General features: G+C 42.3%; 3 protein-coding genes across 4 annotated transcripts in view; 2 read left to right on the forward strand and 1 right to left on the reverse strand.

Annotated features, from left to right (window-relative positions):
* Window positions 1-10,477, forward strand: part of ube3d (ubiquitin protein ligase E3D) — a 50,167-nt gene extending 39,690 nt beyond the window's left edge. Inside the window, exon 10 of the mRNA XM_061776915.1 lies at window positions 10,032-10,477. Within this exon, the coding sequence (XP_061632899.1) occupies window positions 10,032-10,094 (63 nt within the window). The 3' untranslated portion in view covers window positions 10,095-10,477. The remainder of the gene's footprint in view (window positions 1-10,031) is intronic.
* Window positions 1-24,792, reverse strand: tpbgb (trophoblast glycoprotein b). Of its 2 annotated transcripts, none has more exons than XM_061776918.1 (2): window positions 23,283-24,792; window positions 1-664 (listed from the first exon to the last, which is right to left on the reverse strand). In XM_061776918.1, exons 1-2 carry the CDS (start codon window positions 24,365-24,367, stop codon window positions 562-564), a joined length of 1,188 nt encoding a protein of 395 aa, XP_061632902.1. In that variant the 5' UTR covers window positions 24,368-24,792; the 3' UTR covers window positions 1-561. The 2 variants fall into 2 exon arrangements, with proteins under 2 accessions (XP_061632902.1, XP_061632903.1); XM_061776919.1 differs by lacking the exon at window positions 1-664 and adding an exon at window positions 16,933-20,928 and having other exon boundaries at window positions 23,283-24,791.
* ibtk (inhibitor of Bruton agammaglobulinemia tyrosine kinase) overlaps window positions 13,119-25,600 on the forward strand; it is a 53,122-nt gene continuing 40,640 nt past the window's right edge. The window contains exon 1 of the mRNA XM_061776913.1: window positions 13,119-13,137. The gene's annotated coding sequence lies outside the window, so the exon portion shown is untranslated. The remainder of the gene's footprint in view (window positions 13,138-25,600) is intronic.

The following is a 25,600-nucleotide window of genomic DNA, read 5'->3' on the forward strand; positions in this document are numbered from 1 at the left end:
CTGAATCTTGTCTGCAAATTGGAGTAAATGGGTTTTTTAGAATAATATTAATCTCAAACACTCCCAACTTTGTACTCTCACACATAGAATCATTGTTTAAACTTTGGTCGTGGCAGATGGGTTGCTTATTGTTCAATACAACATTTCGTACTGTTTGATTTCAAATCACGAACAGCTTTCAAAATCTTGCGGAGGACCTGTCAAAGTGAGAATGGGGACACAGACACCAAAGCATACATTTGGAATATTTCTGCAGAGTTTGCAAGATATAAAAACGGACATTTTATCTTCCGTTAACAAACATCAAAGTCACGTCCACAAGTTCTGCTTGCAGTTCCTCTCAACGCCAGTGGGTGGCGCCTCACGCATGGGTGAATATCAACCACATAGTGTGTTTGAAGGGAGTGTCCCTCCAATCTTTTGGTCGGGGAAGGAGTCTTATGAATACAAAAATCAAGATTTGACGGGAAGCTGCTAATTAGGTTAAGGTCCACTTGATGTACACCAGGCATTGTCCTCATCGCCGCCTCATAGCAGGGCAGCGTGGAGGAGTGGGAGTTCTCAGGTGGTCACAAGTCTCTGTGACGCCTCAAAGTTGCGGCATGCATGTCCGCTCCACAGCCCTCTCAGGGAAACCGTAACTACAGTGTGGCTCTCAACACTCCTAGTAATGAGAAAATAATATATATGAATGAATAATTCCACGCTGTGTTCCATCTGACTGTTTCCGCAAATAGTGGCCAGGTTGTATATTTACTCACCTGCAAATATTTTTTATGCGCCATTTTCAGAGGAGGTCTCTGTACAAATGCTTGTGTAAATGTGGAGTTAGAACTGTGAATGTCAATTGACTGAACGCCAGCAATTTGTTAGGCTACTACCCCAATGAGGATTAAATATGCATATAACTGCTTCATAATAGCTTCTATTTACACCTTTTTTTCTTGGTTCCTCTCAGTTTTCCCGTTCAGTGGAAGGTGGGAACTGCTTGCTTGTTTTTTATTTTTTTACTTTTATAGTCAAGGCAAAAGCCTGAACAGCGCAGCCAGAGCAGGCAAGCCAGTGCACTCTGGCGGAGTTACATTTATTAAGGTATGAACTTGCTGCATGGCCAATAAGTACTTGCTAATGTGCGTGTCATTTATTTAGTGATTTGTTTATTTTAACCCAATTCTCAAGGGTTGGTTTGTCTAAAAAAATAGTACTTTTTCCTACTATCTCATGCCTTATGTGCTACTATGGTAGGCTACGGGAGGTGGTGGCTTTCACTGGCCTCAACACAGGGAAAGCTGCCACAATCCATACTTAAGAATATAAAGGCAACACAATTGTTTTTGCTCCCATTTTTCGATGTACAGAAAAGGCAAGTATTGTTCACAAATCTGTGAGCACTTCTCCTTTGCAGAGATAATCCATTCACCTCAAAGATGTGGTATATATCAAGGCTGATTACACTCCATGATTTTTGCACAGGTGTGCCTTAGGCTGCCCACACTAAAAGGCTACTCTAAAATGTTTCATCACAATTTTATCACAGCACAATACCACACGTCTTGAGGGAGCATACAGTTAATATACTGACTGCAGGAATGTCCACCAGAGCTGTTGCCTGTGAATCAAATGCTCATTTCTTTACCATAAACAGGCTCCAAAGGCTTTTCAGAGACTGCGCCACAAGTTTAATCAGTTTACATAAAGAATTACTGTACAAACGGTCAGAAATCGTATCAACGAAGCTTGTCGTCCTCATCTGGGCCTCGACCTGAATGCAGTTCATCATCGTAACCGACTTGATTGGGCAGTGCTCATATTTGAAGGCCTCTGGCACTTTGGAGAGGTGTTCCCCTTACGGATTAATCCCAGCATACTTACCAGACATGTCACCCATTGAGCATGATTGGGATGCTCTGGATCGGCGTATACGACAGAGTGTTCCAGGTCCTACCGATATCCAGCAACTTCGTACAACCATTAAAGAGCAGTGGGCTAACATTCCACAGGCCATAATCAACAACCTGATCAAATGAAGGCGAAGGAGATGTGTTGCACTGCGTGGGGCAAAAGGTGCGCACCCCAGATACTGTACTTACTCCACATTTTAGAGTGGCCTTTTACTGTGGACAATCTTAAGGCACACCTGAACAACAATCTTGCTGTCGAATCAACATCTTGATATGCCACACCTGTGAGGTGGATGGATCATCTTGGCAAAGGAGAAGTGCTCACTGATATACATTTTAGACAGATTTGTGGGCAATATTTGAGGAAAAATAGGCCTTTTGTGTATACAGAAAATGTTGATCTTTTAGTTCAGCCCATGAAAAATGGGACAGAAAACAAAAGTGTTGCCTTTATATTTTGTCCAGTACAATTTTAATACAGGAGCTGTAGCTCCCCAAAAATCTTTTGTCAATGCTGTGATGTTTTAGCAATAACAATGCTATAATACAGTATGGCTTTTTGAAGTTGTGTCGAATTACAGTATATCATTCTGCTTACCAAATATGCCCCTCTTCTCTCGTTAAAATTGGGTAACAAAAATATCCAAATTAATGTAACTGACATAAAACATCTTGCGGAGTGCAGTAAATTTGTATTAAATGGCATGCATTTTTCAGTGGACCGGCTCCGCTCCCACTCATTTATGCATAAGGTGGAAAATATTACTGTATGTAAAATATAAAGCAAGATACTGTGACTACTACTAAATGTAATTAATGTTCAAATCACATTCTGCTTTTATTCAACCAGCAATCTGTTGATGAAACCAAACCTGTTCACAATTTCAGAATGCATTTCTATTATTGTGGTTATGTTCATGCTCATGGTGTTGCTACAATACAGTATTTTAAGACAACAACCAAGACATAAAGCAATATTCAAATCCATCAAATACCTGTTGTTATATAAGGACCAACAGTTTACAGAGCAATATAACCGTTCTCTGAGATGTTAAAAAAGAGAACATGTATATTAATTTTTAAGTATTTTTGCTACAAACAAAAATAGCATTTTCAAATAGACAAAAGAATAAAACTGTTCAACAATTTTATGTTTTGGATCCCCCTTCTTTCTTCAGGAGCTTCAAGTTATTGTAGCAGTTGGATAAGGAGGTTTTTGTTTGTTTGTGTACCTGACGTGACGCACCCTGTGGTAACACATTTCTTGCAAATGCACAAAACGTGCAAACCAGAAAATAAAATGTCGAATAGGCAGAGACGTGATCCCCACTGGCCAAGCAGAACTCTTTCCTCTCTGCATATGTGCCAGTTGGTGTGTTATCCATTGTTTCTTGCCAAAGGGAGGCCTTTTGTCATTTCCAATATATTCCTGTAAACCTATCTCCAAGAGGGATTTGTCGTGAGGAGGAAAAATCCGGTTCTCTGAATGGTTCCAGGACTCTGCACATTATGAGTCTCTGAGGCATTAATGTTTTGAGGGGGATGAGTCTCATTTTCCAGAGCTGCTCCTAAATTATAGCTCCCTGTGCACCAAGGTCTCATAAGCAGCTGATTCTGGGAGACAGGAGCTTTTATTCACCGAGAGGGTTTTGAGAACAAAGATTCCTATTGTCCCACAAGAGACGACAGGTGCAGGGGAGGACGTTTTGACAAGTTTAGGATATCATCTCATCAAATTAGTCAAAATGTCCCCTCCTTCCATTTTCTCCCAAACTGTCTTACTACAAGAGTTAAATTTTCAAGTAGTAAAAGGAAACATACTATTATACAATTTAAACCATAGTTCCCATGTGCCCTATTATCCTTGACTTCTGATTTTTCAAACTAGTTATCCATAAATGTTTGTGTGTATATGTATTAATATAATGAGGAGAATAACCATTTATATGGTTTCAGTCATAACGGCCCCCTGAGGGAAACCATAACTACAAAGTGGCCCCCAACAAAAGCGAGTTTGGTACCCTTGCTTTGCAGTGCCAGCAAAGTAAATTGTAATTTGATTCCACTCTGAAAGACCCTAACTTCTCTTTGGCCTCTTTCTTAATTACCTTGCTCTCACTACTGGTTCTCATCTGTAATAGAACCCATTACCATGACGCCTCTGCCAATGTATTGTCCTGAGTGCAATGGCTTCCTTAGTAGTGACAAAATGATTCATCTCCATGAGCTGAAGGCAACATGTATAGTACTGTATGTGGGAAATGAATCACAGTCACTCAGTTTAAAATGATGTTTATGAGAGAGAGAGAGAGCGAAAGAGATAGTTCTACTGTATGTTCTTAATTGGTGCTGTTGTTATCTTCTTGAGAAAGCAGGGTTGTGGTGTCTTTTGACAGGACAGGCACAATGCCAGCACAAAGCCCAATTCTGAATGAGCCAGAATGCACAAAGGAAAACGAAATGTGCTTCATAGGAAGATAAAAATAATTTGTTGAGTAGAGTTGTTACCTATCCTGGGGTTCGTCACCAAATGTTTTGGTCCCCTAAATCAGTGGTTCTCAATTTTAATTTTTTTTTACACCAAGTACCACTTTTAAAACTACTAAGCTCTTCAAGTACCACCTTCATGAGCAACATTAAAATACAGTAACATATAGGCGTAAGTGGTCATCAAAAATGAAGACAAGGTTTTAGTCGTAAAAAGTGCATTCATTATTGTACGTTTATGTTTGAACATTAATACTGAGTTTAAATACAGGAAAATAAATTACTTGATCCGGTTCAAATGTATTGCCCATAACATTTAAATAAAAATGGTAGTTCTTGAAAAAAAAAAAGAAGTTACAAATTAAAGATTCAATGCAAATGTACTGTACTTCAGTTAAATACTTTTGCAACTGAACTGTACTTAAAAAATGTACTGTACTTTAAAGTAAAGAATAAGTACTGTACATGAAAAGCAATTAAATTTACTGTACTATTTTATTTCATTATTATTATTTTTTTTACCAAAGCTTGAAGAGGCTGTTTGCATAGATACATGCTTCATTCTAATATGTTTGATTGTATCTCATATTTTAAATGTTGCAAAATGTATTTCTATTCAGTGATTCTTTTCGTGTACGAGTGGTACTTGTAGCACACGTTGAAAATCACTGCCCGAAATCATTTGAGCCATATGAAATGGGTCAGAAACCCACATTTAATCACAAACATTCAGTGTATCTCAGCTGCTAAACGATAACAACACATCTGTGTGGTAACTACTTGATGGAGAGGTTTTAGGTAATTTGGGTCTTTGGCGTTGTCTTTAACTGTGTGAAGCATTTCTGTTGACGCAGCTTACATCAAGGGTAATTTGTAGCTTTTGTCTGTCTGCCTAACAACTCTGGTGTTTTTAAATCACTTAGTGATGCCTCCTAAGACTGTCAGTGTCTCAAACTGAGGATTGCATGGCAGCATCCGTTTCCCTTTCATCTTCCTCTGGCTCAGCTTGTTATCCGATATCACTTTTATCACTTGAAAAGCTCCATCATCGCAGAACAGTGCTGCTGGAGAGTTGAGCAGGCACAAGATGGAGCTTGCCCTCATGTTAGTGTCGGCACATCTTGGGTGCACGTAAACATTATCAACGCTCCACTCCTACTAAAGCACTGACTTACTGGCCAGCAGCAACACTGATGTGTTTGTAGTGTTGTGCATGCACAGGCGATATGTTGTCGTTCAGATTTTACATTGTTCTTTGTAACATCAGTGCTCCAACGCATTGTGGCCTGCGGCCCCAGCCTGCTTGCAACCATGCCAGCATTAGTCAGGATCACATCTGATCAAGAGAAGATGTGAGCATCCCTCGCAAATTAACATTCAAGGTTTATGAAGCATGTCAGAGTAAATTTCCTCAGATTTCAGTACCTAATGCACACCTTACATAATTCACAGAGCACATTACATAAACTCACTGGTCGCAACAACTTAGTTGTGTTGGTCTGTGGCCATGGACGTAACGCCGAAGCTGATCCCACAATTATTTAGTTGGGTTAAACATCAGAACTGAATGCTTTCTGCTCCCAGATTTTGGAGATAGTCTCTGATGAACACCACATGACCATTTTAGCAAGGCCCATGCCTACAGGTGACAGTATTGAAAGCTCAAAACACAAGTCATCAACAACTGTAGGAAATAGGCTGTTTGGCATAGGCAATGAATTTTGCACATTTTACACAGGTGAAACACATACTGTATTTTTGGACATCAAAGACCCCTAATGATGACGACAAACAATGGACTTCGTTTTCCCTTGCCCGGACGCGGGCCACCGGGGCCCCCCGCTGGAGCCAGGCCTGGTGGTGGGGCTCGAAGGCGAGCGCCTGGTGGCCGGGCCTGCACCCATGGGGTCCGGCCGGGCACAGCCCGAAAGGGTAACGTGGGTCCCCCTTCCCATGGGCTCACCACCTGTGGGAGGGGCCATAGGGGTCGGGTGCAGTGTGAGCTGGGCGGTGGCCGAAGGCGGGGACCTGGCGATCCGATCCCCGGCTACAGAAGCTGGCTCTAGGGACGTGGAATGTCACCTCTCTGGCAGGGAAGGAGCCCGAGCTGGTGTGTGAGGTCGAGAAGTTCCGACTCGATATAGTCGGACTCGCCTCCACACACACCTGGGGCTCTGCTACCAGTCCTCTCGAGCGGGGTTGGACTCTCTTCCACTCTGGAGTTGCCCATGGTGAGAGGCGCCGAGCAGGTGTGGGTATACTTATTGCCCCCCGGCTCGGCGCCTGTACATTGGGGTTCACCCCGGTGGACGAGAGGGTAGCCTCCCTCCGCCTTCGGGTGGGGGGACGGGTCCTGACTGTTGTTTGTGCCTATGCACCAAACAGCAGTTCAGAGTACCCACCCTTTTTGGAGTCCTTGGAGGGGGTGCTGGAGAGCGCTCCCGCTGGGGACTCCATTGTTCTGTTGGGGGACTTCAATGCTCACGTGGGCAATGACAGTGAGACCTAGAAGGGCGCGATTGGGAGGAACGGCCCCCCCGATCAGAACCCGAGCGGTGTTCTGTTATTGGACTTCTGTGCTCGTCACGGATTGTCCATAACGAACACCATGTTCAAGCATAAGGGTGTCCACACGTGCACCAGGACACCCTAGGTCGCAGTTCGATGATCGACTTTGTGGTCGTGTCATCGGACTTCCGGCCGCATGTCTTGGACACTCGGGTGAAGAGAGGGGCGGAGCTGTCAACTGATCACCACCTGGTGGTGAGTTGGCTCCGATGGTGGGGGAAGATGCCGGTCCGACGTGGCAGGCCCAAACGTATTGTGAGGGTCTGCTGGGAACGTCTGGCAGAATCCCCTGTCAGAAGGAGTTTCAACTCCCACCTCCGACAGAACTTTGCTCATGTTCCGGGGGAGGCGGGGGACATCGAGTCCGAGTGGACCATGTTCCGCGCCTCCATTGCTGAGGCGGCCGACCGGAGCTGTGGCCGTAAGGTGGTCGGTGCCTGTCGTGGCGGCAATCCCCGAACCCGTTGGTGGACACCAACGGTGAGGGATGCCGTCAAGCTGAAGAAGGAGTCCTATCGGGCCTTTTTGGCCTGTGGGACTCCTGAGGCAGCTGATGGGTACCGGCTGGCCAAGCGGAATGCAGCTCTGGTGGTCGCTGAAGCAAAAACCCGGCCATGGGAGGAGTTCGGTGAGGCCATGGAGAAAGACTTCCGGACGGCTTCGAGGAAATTCTGGTCCACCATCCGACGTCTCAGGAGAGGAAAGCAGTGCACCACCAACACTGTGTATAGTGGGGATGGGGCGCTGCTGACCTCGACTCGGGACGTTGTGAGTCGGTGGGGAGAATACTTCGAAGACCTCCTCAATTCCACCGACACGCCTTCCCATGGGGAAGCAGAGTGTGGGTTCTCTGAGGCGGGCTCTCCTATCTCTGGGTTTGAGGTCACCAAGGTAGTTAAAAAGCTCCTCGGTGGCAGGGCCCCGGGGGTGGATGAGATTCGCCCGGAGTTCCTAAAGGCTCTGGATGTTGTGGGGCTGTCCTGGTTGACACGCCTCTGCAACATCGCGTGGACATCGGGGACAGTGCCTCTGGATTGGCAGACTGGGGTGGTGGTCCCCCTTTTTAAGAAGGGGGACCGGAGGGTGTGTTCCAACTACAGGGGGATCACACTGCTCAGCCTCCCTGGTAAGGTTTATTCAGGGGTGCTGGAGAGGAGGGTCCGTCGGGAAGTCGAATCTCAGATTCAGGAGGAGCAGTGTGGTTTTCGTCCTGGCCGTGGAACAGTGGACCAGCTCTACACCCTCGGCAGGGTCCTCGAGGGTGCATGGGAGTTCGCCCAACCAGTCTACATGTGTTTTGTGGACTTGGAGAAGGCGTTCGACCGTGTCCCTCGGGGAGTCCTGTGGAGAGTGCTTCGGGAGTATGGGGTACCGAACCCCCTGATACGGGCTGTTCGTTCCCTGTACGACCGGAGTCAGAGTTTGGTCCGCATATCCGGCAGTAAGTCGAACTCGTTCCCGGTGAGGGTTGGACTCCGCCAAGGCTGCCCTTTGTCGCCGATTCTGTTCCTAACTTTTATGGACAGAATTTCTAGGCGCAGCCGAGGCGTAGAGGGGGTCCGGTTTGGTGGCCTCAGTATTGCATCTCTGCTTTTTGCAGATGATGTGGTCCTGTTGGCTTCATCAAGCCGTGACCTCCAACTCTCATTGGAGCAGTTCGCAGCCGAGTGTGAAGCGGCTGGGATGAGAATCAGCACCTCCAAATCTGAGACCATGGTCCTCAGTCGGGAAAGGGTGGCATGCCTGCCCCAAGTGGAGGAATTCAAGTATCTTGGGGTCTTGTTCACGAGTGAGGGAAGAATGGAACGGGAGATCGACAGGCGGATCGGTGCAGCATCTGCAGTGATGCGGACTTTGTATCGGTCCGTTGTGGTAAAGAAAGAGCTAAGCCGAAAGGCGAAGCTCTCAATTTACCGGTCGATCTTCGTTCCTACCCTCACCTATGGTCATGAGCTGTGGGTCGTGACCGAAAGAACAAGATCCCGGATACAAGCGGCCGAAATGAGTTTCCTCCGCAGGGTGTCCGGGCTCTCCCTTAGAGATAGGGTGAGAAGCTCGGTCATCCGGGAGGATCTCAGAGTAGAGCCGCTACTCCTCCGCATTGAGAGGAGCCAGATGAGGTGGCTGGGGCATCTGATTTGGATGCCTCCCGGACGCCTCCCTGGTGAGGTGTTCCGGGCATGTCCCACCGGGAGGAGACCCCGGGGACGACCCAGGACGCGCTGGAGAGACTACATCCTTCGGCTGGCCTGGGAACGCCTCGGGATCCCCCCGGAAGAGCTGGATGAAGTGGCTGGGGAGAGGGTAGTCTGGGCGTCCCTGCTGAAGCTACTGCCCCCGCGACCTGACCCGGATAAGCGGTAGAGAATGGATGGATGGATGGATGGATGAAACACATACTGAGTTGTGACGCTCTTCTCACAGATGCATTTTCTTTACAAATTGGGCAGAATTTTCTAAATAAATAAACAGGCTTTCCAATGGTTTGAAAGTCATTGACAAGAAGAATTGTTATGAGAGAATCATCTACAGAGACACATTTCGGAACTTTTTGCATGTTTTGGTGTCTTATGGGTGGCATCATCTTTAATTTCAGAATGGACATCTGCGATGCTATTGTAATACATTCATTATGCAGTACTGTGCAAAAGCCATCGCGAGCTCTATTGTTTCTGTTCTCTGTTGTTGTCACTGCAGTCATTTTGACAGATGACTGATGCACTTCGCAGAGTTTGTAAAAATAATAATTCAAAGGAACAGTGTTGTCTGGGCCAAGGAAGAACCCACATTTTTGGTGAGGATCTACAGATAGAGGAATTCATTTTTAGTGTTTGAGTTGCAATGGCATCCTCGATAGGTTGATACAATTAAAAAATTAAAACGGTAAGTATAATGACTTAATGTACTTTTCAACTAGTTCCAGACAAATGTATTATTCTGTGTGTTTAACAAAAATATTTTAAAAAAAAGTAGCGTTAGATCAACTTCATATTTTTGTATAAACTAACACATAGCAATTTTTTATTTATTTATTTTTTTGTCTACATCTCTCGGCTGGCCTGGGAACGCCTCGAGATCCCCCCCGGAAGAGCTGGATCAAGTGGCTGGGGAGAGGGAAGTCTGGGCTTCCCTGCTTAAGCTGCTGCCCCTGTGACCCGACCTCGGATAAGTGGAAGAAAACGGATGGATGGAGTTCAAATATTGTGTCCAATCAATTGCTACATTTTTCAAGTGTAGAATATAGACTCTAAATGTAGACATTTTATCATAAATTTACTTAAGTAAACGCTTAACAGCAGAAACACTGCCGGTGTTCTTTTTTTGATATACAGTAGCTTAATCATTTGTATTCTACTCTCTTTAATTGTGACGCCCACTTTCTATATGTGAGAAGTCCAAATGTCAGGAGATCACCCAAGACAACAGGGTTTATCTTGAAGGAGGTATAAATGTCTACAAATATCCTTTGTATGCCTAAGTTTAAATGGAAGTGATGGACTGCCTGTATCTTATTTTAACTTGGACAAAAAGTCAGATGTTTTTTTTAAAGTCTGAACAATACAGAGACTTCGTCACATTTCTGATGTGTCAGTGATTTCTGGTTGCAGAGCTGATGCATAATGCCACACATTCAGGCTTTCCGCTCGGAGACGCTTCAACCGCTAAACAAATTGTCACATCAGGTTTCCCGCCTGTGTTTGTCCCAACAATGTTGAAAGGATTTCAGAGGGAGTCAGATTGATTAATCCTTCCTGACCTGCTCCTTTTGTACACCCCAGTGAATTGTAGGAATTGCTTTCATCACAAATTGGATTTTCAACCTAAAGTTTTGGGTAAGGATGGTTTTAATGCTCTAAGTAGGATTATAAACCCGCTTAAAGAGCGGGAGTAGCCGATGCCAAGTGGGGTAATGAAAAATATTTTGTCTTCAAAGCATTGGATTGTTGCTGGTAATAGATTTATCCTGTAAGTATTATTTGAACTGTACATATGAAGCTCATGTTACACAATACTTCAAGAATATAACATTTCATCTGCCCTGACGCAAATTCCGACACGCTCGCTCACCACCGCCAGAGTGTTTTGCTGCTACAGTCACTCCGCTCATTTCATACAAAGAATAGACAAGGACAAGATGGGCTGGAAAATGGAGGAGCAATTTGCTTGACAACTGAGGCAGAGATTATAACAGGAGTTGTGTGACTCAATGCAATTTTATTGTCACTGAAACCTTCATGGGAAAAAGTGTTCTTTTGGACTCATACGCCAACAGGCCACATACAACATAAGGTACTCTTGCGCAATCAAATGAGAACTTATGCAAGAGCTGCATCATTAAATACTCACATTATAATACTTGATATTGATTTTTAATTAGGGAAGTTAAAGCAAATCTCTGTATGATGAAGTAATTAAACAGTGTACATATAATATGAATCTATTGTACATTACATTAGTAAACACTGCAGTGGAATCTCCAAAGTTCACTACAATCCATTCAACATTTTTTTTCTCATTTCAAAACATTTGTTCTGACAGGGATTGATTATAAATAAAATAATCAACTCCAGAGTCATTGTATATGCATATATCATAAACATTGGGCAAATCCTACTTAATATCATAAGTAATAAATAATTGAATCGTGTTTGTTACAGAAAATGTCATTTTCTGTCATCATATTCTCATACATGGGGTGCTCGGTTCCTGCTCTTAAAACACAGAACACACGTAGTCTCTCTCACTAACTTATGCAAAAGTCATCAAGTCATAATTATGGATAGTACATTTTTATATGAAAACAAAAAACACTTCTGGGCCAATACTATGAAACAATCTGATGAAAAACAAGCACAATGCTTAACCTTTACCCCTTTGGTTTGCTTGCACATTGAGAGGTGTACAGTACTTCATTGCATGCCGTTCCGAACCCTGTACAGTAGGTCTAAGGTCAAAGCCAAGAAACGGACGACTGACAATATTCATATTTGAATATATTTATACTAACAAAATGTAAATCTGTGGAACTGTTTGACATGAATTGAGTAACATTTTAAGCAATATTTTAACATGCTTAATTGCCATCATGGTAAATATAAGTTAACCACTATTGACAATAAGACGTCAAAATAATGTGCGCCCATCAATTATCACTGATGCTGCACAACAAACTCAGTGATGAGTGTGCAAAAGGAGGGAGGATAAAAGTCACCTCGTATACACACAGCTCAAATCGTGTTGTATTCCAACTTATTATTATTGCTGCCTTTTTGTTGATTTACCCATTGTACTGAGCAGCCTGGACCAAAATGTATGTACTGGCCACTAATTGGCTCATTTGCAAGACAACAAACTCAGCAGTGCCTTCCTTAGCTGCGTGGGGACATCAGGTAAAGAAAACAGAAAATAAACTTGCAGTTCCTTCTTGAGATGCCCACTAAGTGGAAGTCTCATGTGATGTGCTCCCTCACAAGTTTGCTTAATTAAAAATTGATAAGTTGTTTCGAAAACTAGATTTCACAGTTTGCATCTAATGAAGTTTCTGTATGACATTAAAAAGTATCGACTGAATGAGTCTGGGCCATTTTGGCAACAAACTTAACTACTAATAATGATGAATGGACTTAGTTAAGATTGTATTTCTCTGGCAAAAGTCGGAGTACTGATTCTACTCCTGTACTTAAAGTAGCTCTTTAATGCAGTGAACACTGGCCCTTATTCCATAGTTCTGTCTTAAAAACATTGTCTGCAGAGAGAATTCCCCCCAAAAAAGACTCCGTATTTATTTTAGGCAGAGTTTCTGATGATTTTGAACAGATCTTGGCCTACCCACATTTCAGTTGAAACCCTACTTGAGGGGTAGCTAGCTGTAGTTCATGTGAGAGTGCAACGATATATGACAGCAAGAAAGGTATAATTCCAATTTGGCATGTGCTGGATTTTTTTGTGTACCTGATTGGTAAAGCTCTCTCTTCTTTGTTCACGCCGTTGCCTAGGTGATGTTGGGCGGAGCCACAGAGTGACACCTGATTTCAATCAGCTGTTGGTGTATTTTTTTTGGCTCATGCTGAAGGAAGGTACTGGAGTATTCCCTTTGTAGTTGTTTTGCTCGTGGTCATTCTCTAGTTCCCAGTCTTTGTTCCTGTCGCTTCACATCTTGTCACTTCCAGTGGTACTTAAGGTTGGTGGTGTTAAGGTGGTGTTACTACTGTGATTTGTTGTTTCTGTTTTTGCTTGCCTTAGTGTACCAGAAGTACTTAATATTTAGTTTTAAGTGCTTATGTTTTTTGTATCTTTTTTTTTCAATTAATTAGGAGTGTTCCAAAGGCAAGTAGTTATTTACCCATTGCTAAAACAAAAAACATTATTATTGGAAATGATGGCCAGTTTCATTTTCTTGAGCAAAAACATACATAAAATCAACTTTTAGTGAAATATGGACCATTTAAGACCGCACACCTCTAAGCAAAAGTTTTTTTTTTTTTTTTTTTTTAAAGTACAGTCTCTAAAACGCTATCAACTATAAAAGTAAGAAAGGTTCCACAACTGGTGTCACAAAAGAGATGTTTCAAATCCAAACTATAAGTGTAGATAAAGAACTCTGGTACAGTATGCACAATGCAATACAAGGATTTAAACACTATGCAGTGCTAGCTTTCATTTGCCTTATAAATCAAATGTAGGGTTATTTTGCAATACAGTTCCCAAATTAAAAAAATGTACTACAATGTAAGGTCGAACTCCGTACTCTACGTTTCCCTTTTCCTTGCTAGGAGTGTGAAAATATGCACCATTTATGCTAAAACAGAAAATATAAGAGCAGCAAAGAAGACACTGTGACAGGATAAATTCTTGTTCCATCTGTGAGTACTGCAAAAGGAGGAGCTGAACAGCTATCAGATTAATGGCAGGAAGAGAACTGTCATACTTGCTTTGGACCCTGTTAGACAGTTTCAAGGCCTGCTGAGCATTCTAATTTAAAAAAGAAAAAAAAAAAAAAGAACACACTTTTCAAAGGAGGTATTTTACCACATGACCTTGTAAAAGTCTCACAGGGTGGTAGAGTCGAGCTCCTTCAAACTGTCTCTGATCCCGCTGCTTTGCTGCTGTGTTACTGAGGTTGTTAATCACTGTGACAACTTGCACTCCTCTAAAAATGTTTTACCAAGCATTTTATAGTATTGCCTGAGGACCATGTGGCATCACATGCTCTAAATACATTAAGTTTGTGAAAGTCCTTCAGTGTAACCATTGTATAATAACTTAAGTACAGTACTTTGAGCAGATGCACATTTGCCACCTTTTCAGGAAGTATTTGACCTCACTTGGTGTGAAGTGTTTAGAGATGAGCAATTCTGGGTTACAGTGTATTATAGAATCACTTCAAAAGGCAAGTTTGCTCATAGCCATTGCTTTTTCTTGACACGATATACACAAACACCATGGTGGTCCAATGCAGAATTTTCATTAAAAGCTCTGCTGTTACACTAATGATAATGCTCTGCTTTTATTGGCATAGTTATTTAAAAATAAAATAAAATAGGACTGTAGTTTGTGGGGATGTTGAACTGCACTGCATCATATAAAGTGGTGTTTCCAATATTTTGGTTATCTTTATAAAGTCACAAGTGCAAAATGATCCCTCCTGTGTGTGATCCAATATGTCTGCAAACTACACAGAGAATAATCAAAATCTAAAATTTGCTTATTGTTGTATAGGCAGGGTATTTGTTTGGATTGCATTAAATGGTGCAGGAAAGTTAATTGTCCTTTTGGGTGTGATAAATCAGTATGCTCAATTGGAGATAAATGTTTCTGACCCAACACTGTTTCCATTCCCTTTTCGGAACCGCTTATCCTCACTAGGGTCACTGGAGCCTATCCCAGCTGACTGGGCAAGAGGCGGGGTACACCATGAGCTGGTCACCAGCCAATTGCAGGGCACACACGGGTATAAACGAACAAACATTCACACCTACGGGCAATTTAGAGTTTTCAGTTAACCTACCATGCATGTTTTTGAGATATGGGAGGAAACCGGAATACCCGGAGAAAACCCACGCAGGCACGGGGAGAACATGCAAACTCCACACAGGCGAGGCCGGATTTGAACCCGGGTCCTCAGAACTGTGAGGCAATGTGCTAAACAGTTGTCCACTGTGCTGCCCCAACACTGTTTATACTAATATTTATTTATTTATAAACAGTGTTGTTTGCTGGATTTAATGAAATTGCCAGCTTCACAAATCATAAGTTGTTAATCAGAATTCCTGCTCACCAGCACATTCATAACTCGAAACTAATGTGAAGCTTCTTGGCATCATTTGGACAATGTAGCATTGGCAGGGAACGTGAACACTTCCGCATCTTTACATCTACTGTAGCATTGGCTCCCCAAAGAAAATAGTTTCATCTTAGTGTCCCTGGTGAAACCATCTGCTGATTTTGGGAAGTTGTTCACAAAGCCACTCCCCCACACACAGGCAAGTTTAAATATCTTTCTTCATTAGAACATAGATGTAACAAATTATCTCATAATTATTGTCTGCAAATCAAATACTGCACCAGGTAGAATTTAAAACAAATCCCAAATGTGCATTCAAAATGAAATTTGGTGCACAGTGACCTAGTGGTTAACACACCTGCATGTTTCCCCCCCCCCCATGCTTTGTGGGTTTTTCTCCCCCCAAAGTGAATGTGTGCATGGTTGTTCGTCCCTGTATGCCCTGTGATTGGCTGGCGACTAGTCCAGAGTGTATACTGCCTCTCGCCCACAGTCAGCTGGAATAGGCTATGGCTCACCCGCAATCCTAATTTAGATAGACTGGATGAAATTCAGATTTGTGGTTTCTTCTTTTTTTTGTGTGTGAATTAAGTTTATTCCCAAATGATATAACTAGGCTATACTGTCTTTTATGTTCTCCCATAATGAAAACGTATTCTGTGTATGTCCCCCAACTACTGTAAATCAAATCCAAATGCAAAACAGTTTGAATCACAAGAGTACCATTATAGTAATGAATCATAACTTCTGCATCTCAGTCGTTGCCCTCACTGTTGCACATTACACAGGAAAATAATGCACTATTAGATGTCCAGCATGACTCATTGTATAAATGTATACCTTTTTGAGACAAAAGTAAATTTGTAAACGGGTAACTAGCGCTCATACTTACATTCATCAATATCCATCCATTTTCTGTATCGCTTATCCTCACTAGGGTCGCGGGCGTGCTGGAGCCTATCCCAGCTATCTTCTGGCGAGAGGCGGGGTACACCCTGAACTGGTCGCCAGACAATCGCAGTACTTTCATCAATACTGCATTGATAATGGCTTTATACAAACGTTTTACACAGTATACATCAGGGGTCACCAAAGTGGTGACCGTGGGCACCCTCGAAGACTGCATGAGTGGCCCGCAGTCTATTCTGCTCACCAGAGATTGGGACACTGTGATTTCCTAAGAATGTTGTAGAAGTGATCATTTGAAAATTAAAACACTTCCAGGGATTTATAGAAATGAAGTGCTTCATTATTTGTTTCCTACCTTGTTAAATCATTCTTGATCGGTGTCTTCACATAACTATTAAAAATAACATACAATTAAAGGTGATTTGAGCAAACGTATTTCAGAATTGTGTATCAAACTAGTAGCCCTTCGTATTAATCGGTACCTAAAAAGTAGCTTTCAGTTTTTAAAAGGTTGGTGACTCCTAATATACATGATTCATGGTAAGATCGATGCATTTTCAGGTGGTCATGAGAGGAAATCGTCTATCTGGGATATGGATTTGTTGCTGGTGTATAGAGGGTGCAAACACAATGTTTCCATGAGCTTAGGGTAGAAGGTATTATCTGAACAGGTTTCCGGCAACTGAAAACAAGCAAACAGCAGCACTTGTCTTGTCTCTTCAATGACAGCAGAATCATGTCATCTTTTATCCATCCATTTTCTGTACCGCTTATCCTCACTAGGGTCGCGGCCGTGCTGGAGCCTATCCCAGATGCGGGGTACACCCTGAACTGGTCACCAGCAGGGCATACATAGACAAACAACCATTCACACCTACGGGCAATTTAGAGTCTTCAGTGAACCTACCATGCAGATTTTGGGGATGTGGGAGGAAACCAGAGTGCCCAGAGAAAACCCACCCAGGCACTGGGAGAACACGCGAAGTCCACACAGACGCGGCCAGATTTGAACCCGGGCTCCTCAGAACTGTGAGGCACATGTGCTAATCAATCATCCACCGTGCCGCCCTGTCATCTTCTAATTGTTCCAATTAAATCTCTTAATATTAGTCTCGTCTATTGTCAAATTGTGATTGTTCTTCGGTGTAACACCAGCTGCCCAATGTTTTTTTTTGTTTTGTTTTTTAATTAAACTGAAATCACTGGATTGATAATTTGACATATTCTGACACTGTGCCTCTATAGATCTTATCAAATGGGACTTAAATATCATACTATTCAAATATGAAACTATATTAAATCAGGAGAGAGAGAAACCTTTTGGCTGTGTGGAATCAAACTAGCTGATGACCGGCAATCGTCCCGGCAGGCATGTCAAGATATTAGGTCATTAAAGAGACAAATATGCATAAAAGCATTGGATAGCATCAAATGAGCATGTCAACCAAATTAATCAGTCTCTAGCTGTTTTAAAATGACTCATGCTACATTAAAATAAGCTCGCTGGTTCCGCGTTTACTGCAGATGCACAGAAACTGCATTAGAGACTGGCACATCCATCAGATCTACTGGTGAGCTCTGGGAAATCAACACAAAAATTGTCTGTGTGTGTCTAACAGATTGTTGGCTGTGATGCTTCATGGTAATGCTTCACCATTTATGCAGGGTGAAAAATGATTTTTTTTCTTTTTTTTTAAATTCCTGAAATTCTGTTAGGATCTACTTAAATCATCTGACCTTCATTCAGAAACTGAAAAAGATTAATGTCGCAACATTTAGCCACCAGAGGGCATCAGAAACCAACTGTAAAAATGTATCATAAGTACTGATTATGGCAAAAGTATTAGTAGTTGCCTAGTTACACATATTCTTCAAATAAGGGGCAGTCTCAGAATAGTTGTTTGTTTTTATTACTTTGCAATTTACAATTGTTTTTTTTTTTAAATTTTTTATAAACTTTATTAAAAGAAATTACTCTGGGAAACATAAAACGCATCATAGTGATAATTATTTCTTGTTTTCTCTTGGTTTACAATTGTAAAGGTCACCCATGAAAGGTCAGTATATTAACATTTTAGAGCCTCAGCTACACGCAACATTTGGAAGTATAATCTAGCTTCCTCATTCATTCTTGAAGCGCTTCCTCTCATAAATGGTATTGCCTCTGTGTTGTTTGACACTTTAAGTATATAGTATCTCATTGAGCCTGACTCGCAATGCTATGTTTCTTGCTGTGTTGCTTTTCCTCGAGTCCGTCCCTCAGGCACACGTGGTGAACGGCGCATGGCTGAGCTAGCCTCAGAGAGGCTGTGGCGCTGTCAGCTCAGATCCGTCTTCATTACGTCGAGTATGGCTCAATGGGAGACTTGCTTCCCAAGCATCTAATGTACAGCATCATAAATCCACATTAGTGAAAACGAGGCATCTCACGTAGAGGTGGGACGCTGAAGCGGGGATGATAAGTTGCAGAGGCCAGCAATGCCCTACAAAATCCAGACAAAGTATTTGCCCTCAGAGGCATTAATGGCATATCAGGGTGATTCAGGGAACTGGCGTTGGAAATCTTTGCGTCGTAATTCCAGTCTTTTGTCTGTCTCTTATGACAGCCTTAAATCTCCTTTTTCAGACGGAAAGGTCACTCGCTGGGGCAACTAGCCAGGTGTTTGCGGAGCAGCAGACCAGTGCTGTGTAGTGAATGTAATTATGGCTCTCTGGCAATCTGATAACCTGCCAGTCTGTGTCTCCACACAAGGAAAGTGCACTGGCATATTAAATGTGGCTAAACAAACATGGTTGTCAGAAGAGCAGTGTTGGGGTTTAAAGGGGGTTTTATGGGTGCCTGGTCAATTATGGTTATGGTCAGGTGGGCCGCCTACTTATTCTGGACGATAAAATATGATCAGTTTCATTCCAAGCAGTTTTATGTGGTATGCAATGCCATATTGCTATCCAAAGACTTGGATAGGTTTCCTATTAACTTTGTGTCCAAATTCTTTACCTTGGGACACAAATTTCTTTCTTTACCTTACCTTGTGAGCTTTTATTTCTGTTGTGTGTGTGTGTGAGGTAGTGCCACACCAGATCTTCTTTTTCCTTTTTCAATTATGTATTTTATATTGAATACAAAGCAGGAATTCTATTGCATTAATGTGAATGAATTAACTTGGTTCTTGATTCTTGAATTGCTGATTTAAAATAATAATGTTCTGTAGTGTATGCGTGACTCGCATTCTGTTCCCACCAGCTCTTTTTTTTCAGGGGCACAGTTTAGTGGGTGTGACTGAAATATGCAGTTACCCACCCCCCACTTGCCTACGGGACATAAAAATCCTGGTGAGCTCTGTCAAGTTACAAGTGACTGGGTGAAAGAATCAGAGACCTTCTGCGAATCTATAATGCTGCATCTGCTATGGAGCTAAAAACATTTCCTATGTGAAGCTTCATCATGCAGAACAAATGATTTGTTCGTGCCACTTATAACATTGCTCTAAAAGGAGAAATTTTAATTGGCAAAGCATATCACAGAGTAAGAGAGTGATGTACTGTTATTTTGTGTGGTGAGAAAACCCGTTTATGAAAAGCATGTTTTGTATTGTTCTCTTTTCCATTGTTGCATGGAAATGAGGATTCTATGTCAACTGATCAACACACTGCATTGTTGTGTGTCAAGCGCTCCACCTTTTACAATCTGTACCACTATGGTTGATAGCCCAAAAGTGGGGTACCAAAAAGTGGTACGCTGTGGAATGCAGATCTATTCATTTGGTACCCTTAACAACATATAATAGAAACACAAAAATTGCATTGGGAACTAAACTGAACCAAGTGGTACTGCTTGGTGAAAGGAGTTTACACTTAAAAGTTTGAGATGATAAGATATCTTTATAATCAACTGCTCAATAAGTCAGGTTTAATGCACTAAAAACTCAATTTCAGCATATGGATTTTGTACATATTTTAGCCTAAAGTATTTGTATTATTAGTGAGCAGACCAAATGAGTTAAATTTCCAGTGATGATCTTGACCGCTTTGGGCTGCTGCTATAAGCCTATGTTTAGTGGCAGTAACAGGCATCAGTTCTCTTGTCTGTAAATGAGCTCAATGCAGCAGCCCTGACAGCAAGAAGTCCAGGGAGAGATGCCTAAGACAGGTACTGACATCATAAGTCAATGGCTGACTATTTAGATGTTGACGCTGTTTGGAGACTACTGCTAACAAGCACAAAAGGACCAGCGAAGGTGTCAATGGGGATTATAGACCAGAAAGTACTCATTTGTTTCATTCTTCCACTTCCCAAGACCATTCAATCTTTGTTTCCACTGTGATTACAAAGTGCTCCCAAGCATCGCTTGAGGCGTGGCTGGGCAAAAATCTCTGGTTAACATGAATGTGTGGATGTGTGTGTGTGTGTGTGTGTGTGTGTGTGTGGGTGTGTGTGTGTGGACAACTCCTGACTGTTTCTCTGTGGAAACATTGTAATCGCCTGTATGTATGCATGTATGTACCCCCTGGGACACGGTGCTCGGGAGGCCTCACTTTGGGGACTTGAGTATGAGGGGAGGCCATCCATTTTCAAAATGAACCGGCAGAGATTGCAAGAGCACAATGAGAAAACAAGTGCTTGTGAATTAGTGTTTAACTTTGGGATGGATGAAATGAACCTTTAAAGTCACAGCTGTCCAGCCAGTCAGAGTGCCAGAGACAATGGAGGGGAAGCACCTTCATGCCGGTGAGAATCCTTTCACAAATGCAGTCCCTCTGTTGTTTTTGCACAAATCCCTACCAAGGGTTTTACAAGAAGGGAAATGTTAAACTTAAGGTGCAATAACAAATGTACAGCAGCTGCAGCAGTGATATACAGGAGCCCTGACAGACAAAGCGTGTGAGGGGAATCTGTGCATGAGCCACGATCTTGTACTGCAAATGGCACATTTACATGCTACACGACTGGTTGCTAGATGTAGGGGAAAAAAATAATTATCTGTGGGTAGGGTACGCTTCAGCAGGCCAAGAGTTTTTTTTTTATTTTTTAAATTTCATTCATTTTGACTGCTATGGGAATAATAATGTGGCTTCAAAAGGAATACCTCATTAGAATTATCTATTCAAATCATACCTGGCAGTAGTAAACATATCAAGTGACGGAAAACACATTTAGTTAGTGTTAGTTTCTTTAAAACAGCATAAAGCTGCTTGAGCTCATTTCCATAATACCTCTCTGTGCCCCATTAGAATCTTTGGAGCAGTTTCCCTTCATTTGCATGTGCCATGAAATGGTTTATATCTTTTCTGATATTTGCAGCTAGGGCGACCACAGGAGTATAATGAAATTCATACAACTGAATGTGAGACTGTTGCTAAAAGCCTCTGCGTTTGAAACCTGTCCACTGCTGCAGCTCATAGTTTTTTTGGGGGGGGAGATTCACAGCAGAGTCTTGGATTTTTATCAGATTCACAGCAGGAAGCAAATTGGACAGGAGATGACTGTCGTCATACTCCTCTTCTGTAGACCCACAAATAGCTCAATTTGGACGCTATGTCCTCTATTTCGCTTTGTTTAACCTTCTTATGATGACCTTGCTGAACATACTCAACAGACTCAATCTGTCGCAAATTTACAATTTGTTTGATGTCCAATTTACAGCTGAAATATGGCAGGTGTGGAACCTTTTTACACAACTTGTAAATTTTAAATAAAACTTCAGCAGTGATTGTAGGATATGAACTCGACAGTACCCTGCAAGTAAATGAATGAAACAACAATGCTTATGTTAGGTGGAATTAATTTGCAACCGTGTAATGTTTTTGAAGATCATCCATTGTGGAATATAGCATCTTCAGCCATCATTGGGTCAAGCTGATTCGTTACACTGTCTATTGTAATCTAAGAGAATAATTCTGAATGTTTCATCAGTCTTCATTATAATAGTCTTGTTTCTGCCTGGATCACTGGTTCTTCTGACCTGATTTATGTAACAGCCGAAATACAAATGCTATGAATGAGGTCACTAACTCTTAAGGAATTCAGAGTATACAAAAAAACTCTTGATCTTTAAAGGCCACCGGACTACTCAATTGAGGCAAATAGCGAGAGGGAAAATATTTTGCAGGACTGTCCTTGTGAGCTCAACAAATATGTAGTGTGTAAGGAGTCTTTCAAATCTTCAGTCTGCACCCACACACGTCATAAAAATAGCCATTTTAATTCAAACAAACTACATGAGAGCAGATGAAGCATGCTGCCAGCAGAGGGGCAGGGGTTATAAACAGTGCAAGCTTTAAATTCTAAATGGCTACTTTAAATTATCAAAATATGTATTTTTAATAAAATGTACATTCTCTGCCCCCCCCCCCCCCTCCCCCCCCCCAGCATTTGTGGGAAATCATACAATCCCTTACAATTACGACTAGCGTGGGTGGTATTTTTAGTAGTGTAAAATGGAATTTAGGGGTGCTTGATGCGCAGCTGCTGGATGTGTATAGTTACAAACTCCTATGTCTGACAATTTTTACTCTTATGATTAAAAGGCCCTCAGTCAAGGTGGATACAAGCAATTCAGAGGCATTTTATTTAACTGAACATCTTCACAAGGAAAAATTAGTCACATCCATCTTATAAATTAAAAAAAAAATGGAATGTGCACAATAATCATACGAACTATAATATATAGTCCAACTATTTATCACAATTTCACATAGAAAAAACACAAGCTTTATATTATTTCTCTTCAGCAGTGATATAAGGAGAAAGCTGTGATGATTAGTACAATATGGATTAATCTATCATTTTGTTCCTAAAGTTCAGTGCTTTTATTTGTGTGTCCTTCAGGGGAAGTAAACCTGGAGCATTTCAGTCTTTTCAGCCTGTCATCATGATTGATCACACACACACACACGTGAGGAAAAAGAACACTAGGCTATATTAGAGGTGGCAGTTACAGAACATGCAGCGGTAGCTGAACAAGTTAAGTGGTAAAAGGGTTAATTAGGAGCCACAACAGCGGAGGCAGGAAGACTCATGCAACTTTAAGTGGTATAAAGTCATAACGTCACACTGGGGGTTCCAGATAACACCTCACACATCTGAATTGATGCTCAGATTGGCCAAACGTGGGTCAGAGTTTATTTCGTACCTGTAATGATATCCCTCCATGTGGTCCCTACAAGCATCCCGGATGTTGTACATCCAGCGCTTGATGCCTTTGCGGTTCAGGTAGAGCACCAACAGGAATATGATGCCAATCAGTGCTAGCACCAAACCCAGGAAAACATACGAAGTCTCTAGCACGCCCTCCATGTTGCCCGAACACTTCAGCCGGGACTGCTGCACCTGCACAAGTGGCCAGCGCCTCAGACCCTCTGGGTCTGCACAGGTCAAATCATTCATGTCTGTGACCTGCGTGGAGTTCTGCAGCCACACCAACATGTCCTCAATAAAACAGTCACAACGCCAGGGGTTCCCTTCTAAGCGAATATGAAGGTCTGACTTCAGGTTGAACTCAGTCAGCGTGGTGGAAGGAAGATTCCTGAGACCGTTGTGCCTCAGGTCAAGGTCTTGCAGTCGTGGCACCTTTAGTATCCCATCCGGGATGGAGATGATGGAGCTGTTCTGCAGGCTGAGGTTGACCAGATTGGATAAACTTCGGAATAAATCATCTTGCAGAAGCACAAGGTCATTGTGAGACAAGTCCAAGACTGTCAGCTGGACGAGGTTTCCATTCTCTAGGACGTTCAAGAGCCCATTCACAGAGGAAAGATTGTGAAAAGACCTACTTAGGTTCAACACCTGCAATTTGTTGTCATGTGGAAAAGCCTTTTCGCTGAAACTTTGGATTTTATTGTTGCTCAGATCCAGCCGCTCTAGGTTTGGCAAGTTATGAAACACAGTTTCCTCCACGGCCCCCATCTCATTGTCACTGAGATCAAGATCTGTTAATAATTCCAGGTGGCTTGGAAAAGAGTCCTCATTGATGCTGGAAATGTTGTTTCCCGTGATCCAAAGTAACTTGGAATCGGCAGGTACGAAATGTGGAATTGCGTCCAAGTCCAGGTTTTGACATTTTACGGTTTGCGAGGAGCACGTGCATTTGTCTGGGCAGCCTTGACAGGACAGTATGACAGCAAGGAGCCAAAGTAACTGCATCACACCACTGGACGTCAATGCATTCATCCGTGTCTCTACGTCTGGAGACCGGCACGATGTGCTCAACAGGCGCATCTTTGTTCTGTTGTGCAGACTGTGCGCAGTGTCAGTCCACAACAGTCCCCTCCGAGTGAAGTTTCCCCCCCACCGCGATCCGCTCCAGTTGGAACTCGAACGCCATGAATCTACCCCCAAACCATCTTCACTGAGGTCTTTATTTCCTCGCGGGGGCGAGGGGGGGGGGGAAAGCGGCGATGTACACAAACTTCTTTGCTACGTATATTCTCCAAACCCCAACGTAAAGGCTGTTTAAAAAAAAAACAAAAAATGTGTATATACACGTCAGGTATTCAAAAGTCAAAATCTGTTTTAAAAAAAAAAATTAATAATAATAATAATCATGTTGCCTGTACCAATACAGACAATGCACCTTGTGATCGGGACGTTCCGTGCTACTGCAAATTAAGAATGCGCCGCTCAGCAGCCTGGTGGGAAACCGAGGAGGGAGAGTCCAAACACAGCACCGCCACTGTGCGGACCTTACCATTATACGCCCCTCAGAGGGGTGCTTTGCGTGCTGAGCCAAGTGATGCATTTGAAAACAATATTATAATATCAGTGACTAAACTGTCAACATCTGTTTTGGGCTGCAACCGCGTACATTTGAGATCTCACTGTTGGGAACTAAAATAACATTTTATTGAATTCTTTTTTTTTTTTTTTTTTTTTTTTGCAAGACATTTGAAGATTTATACGTAATACTCTTTTTCACGCCGTGCCATTATGAAATTGTGCACATACAATGGATGTACATGCTGAGACGTGAACGTGCGCGTGTTCGTCTGAATGAAGTTGTAGTTCGAAATACACAACACCTGGATACATATTTTCAACATCCCCATATTATATTATGATGCATCATTAGTCATCATTTATTCATCATTATACACATTAGTCTTTTCTCAGATGCTAAAGTTTATGTTGGGTAAAGTAAGGGTCCACTCATCAATATGTCATAAGTGGGGGGCCCTGCTGTGGGTCCCTGTGTAACACTAGCTCCCATGGCCTCTCCTTTTAGTAGCCTGTGGTGCAATGTGGCAACTATCTAAGTGTTTCCATGAAACCTGGATTTTGAATATTACTCAACAATTAGACCATAAGGCCCCATTTTAATTAAAAAAAATTTTTTTTTTTTTAAGGCATCTTTGCAAACACGGATTGAGCAGGATCTCGAATAAATGTTATACACAAATTTCATTTAATCACCTGTACGTAGAGGTGTAGGCCTTCATTTGTTGTCACAGATTA

This window comes from Phyllopteryx taeniolatus, chromosome 6, assembly GCF_024500385.1.
Source record: "Phyllopteryx taeniolatus isolate TA_2022b chromosome 6, UOR_Ptae_1.2, whole genome shotgun sequence".
Lineage (NCBI taxonomy): Eukaryota > Metazoa > Chordata > Actinopteri > Syngnathiformes > Syngnathidae > Phyllopteryx > Phyllopteryx taeniolatus.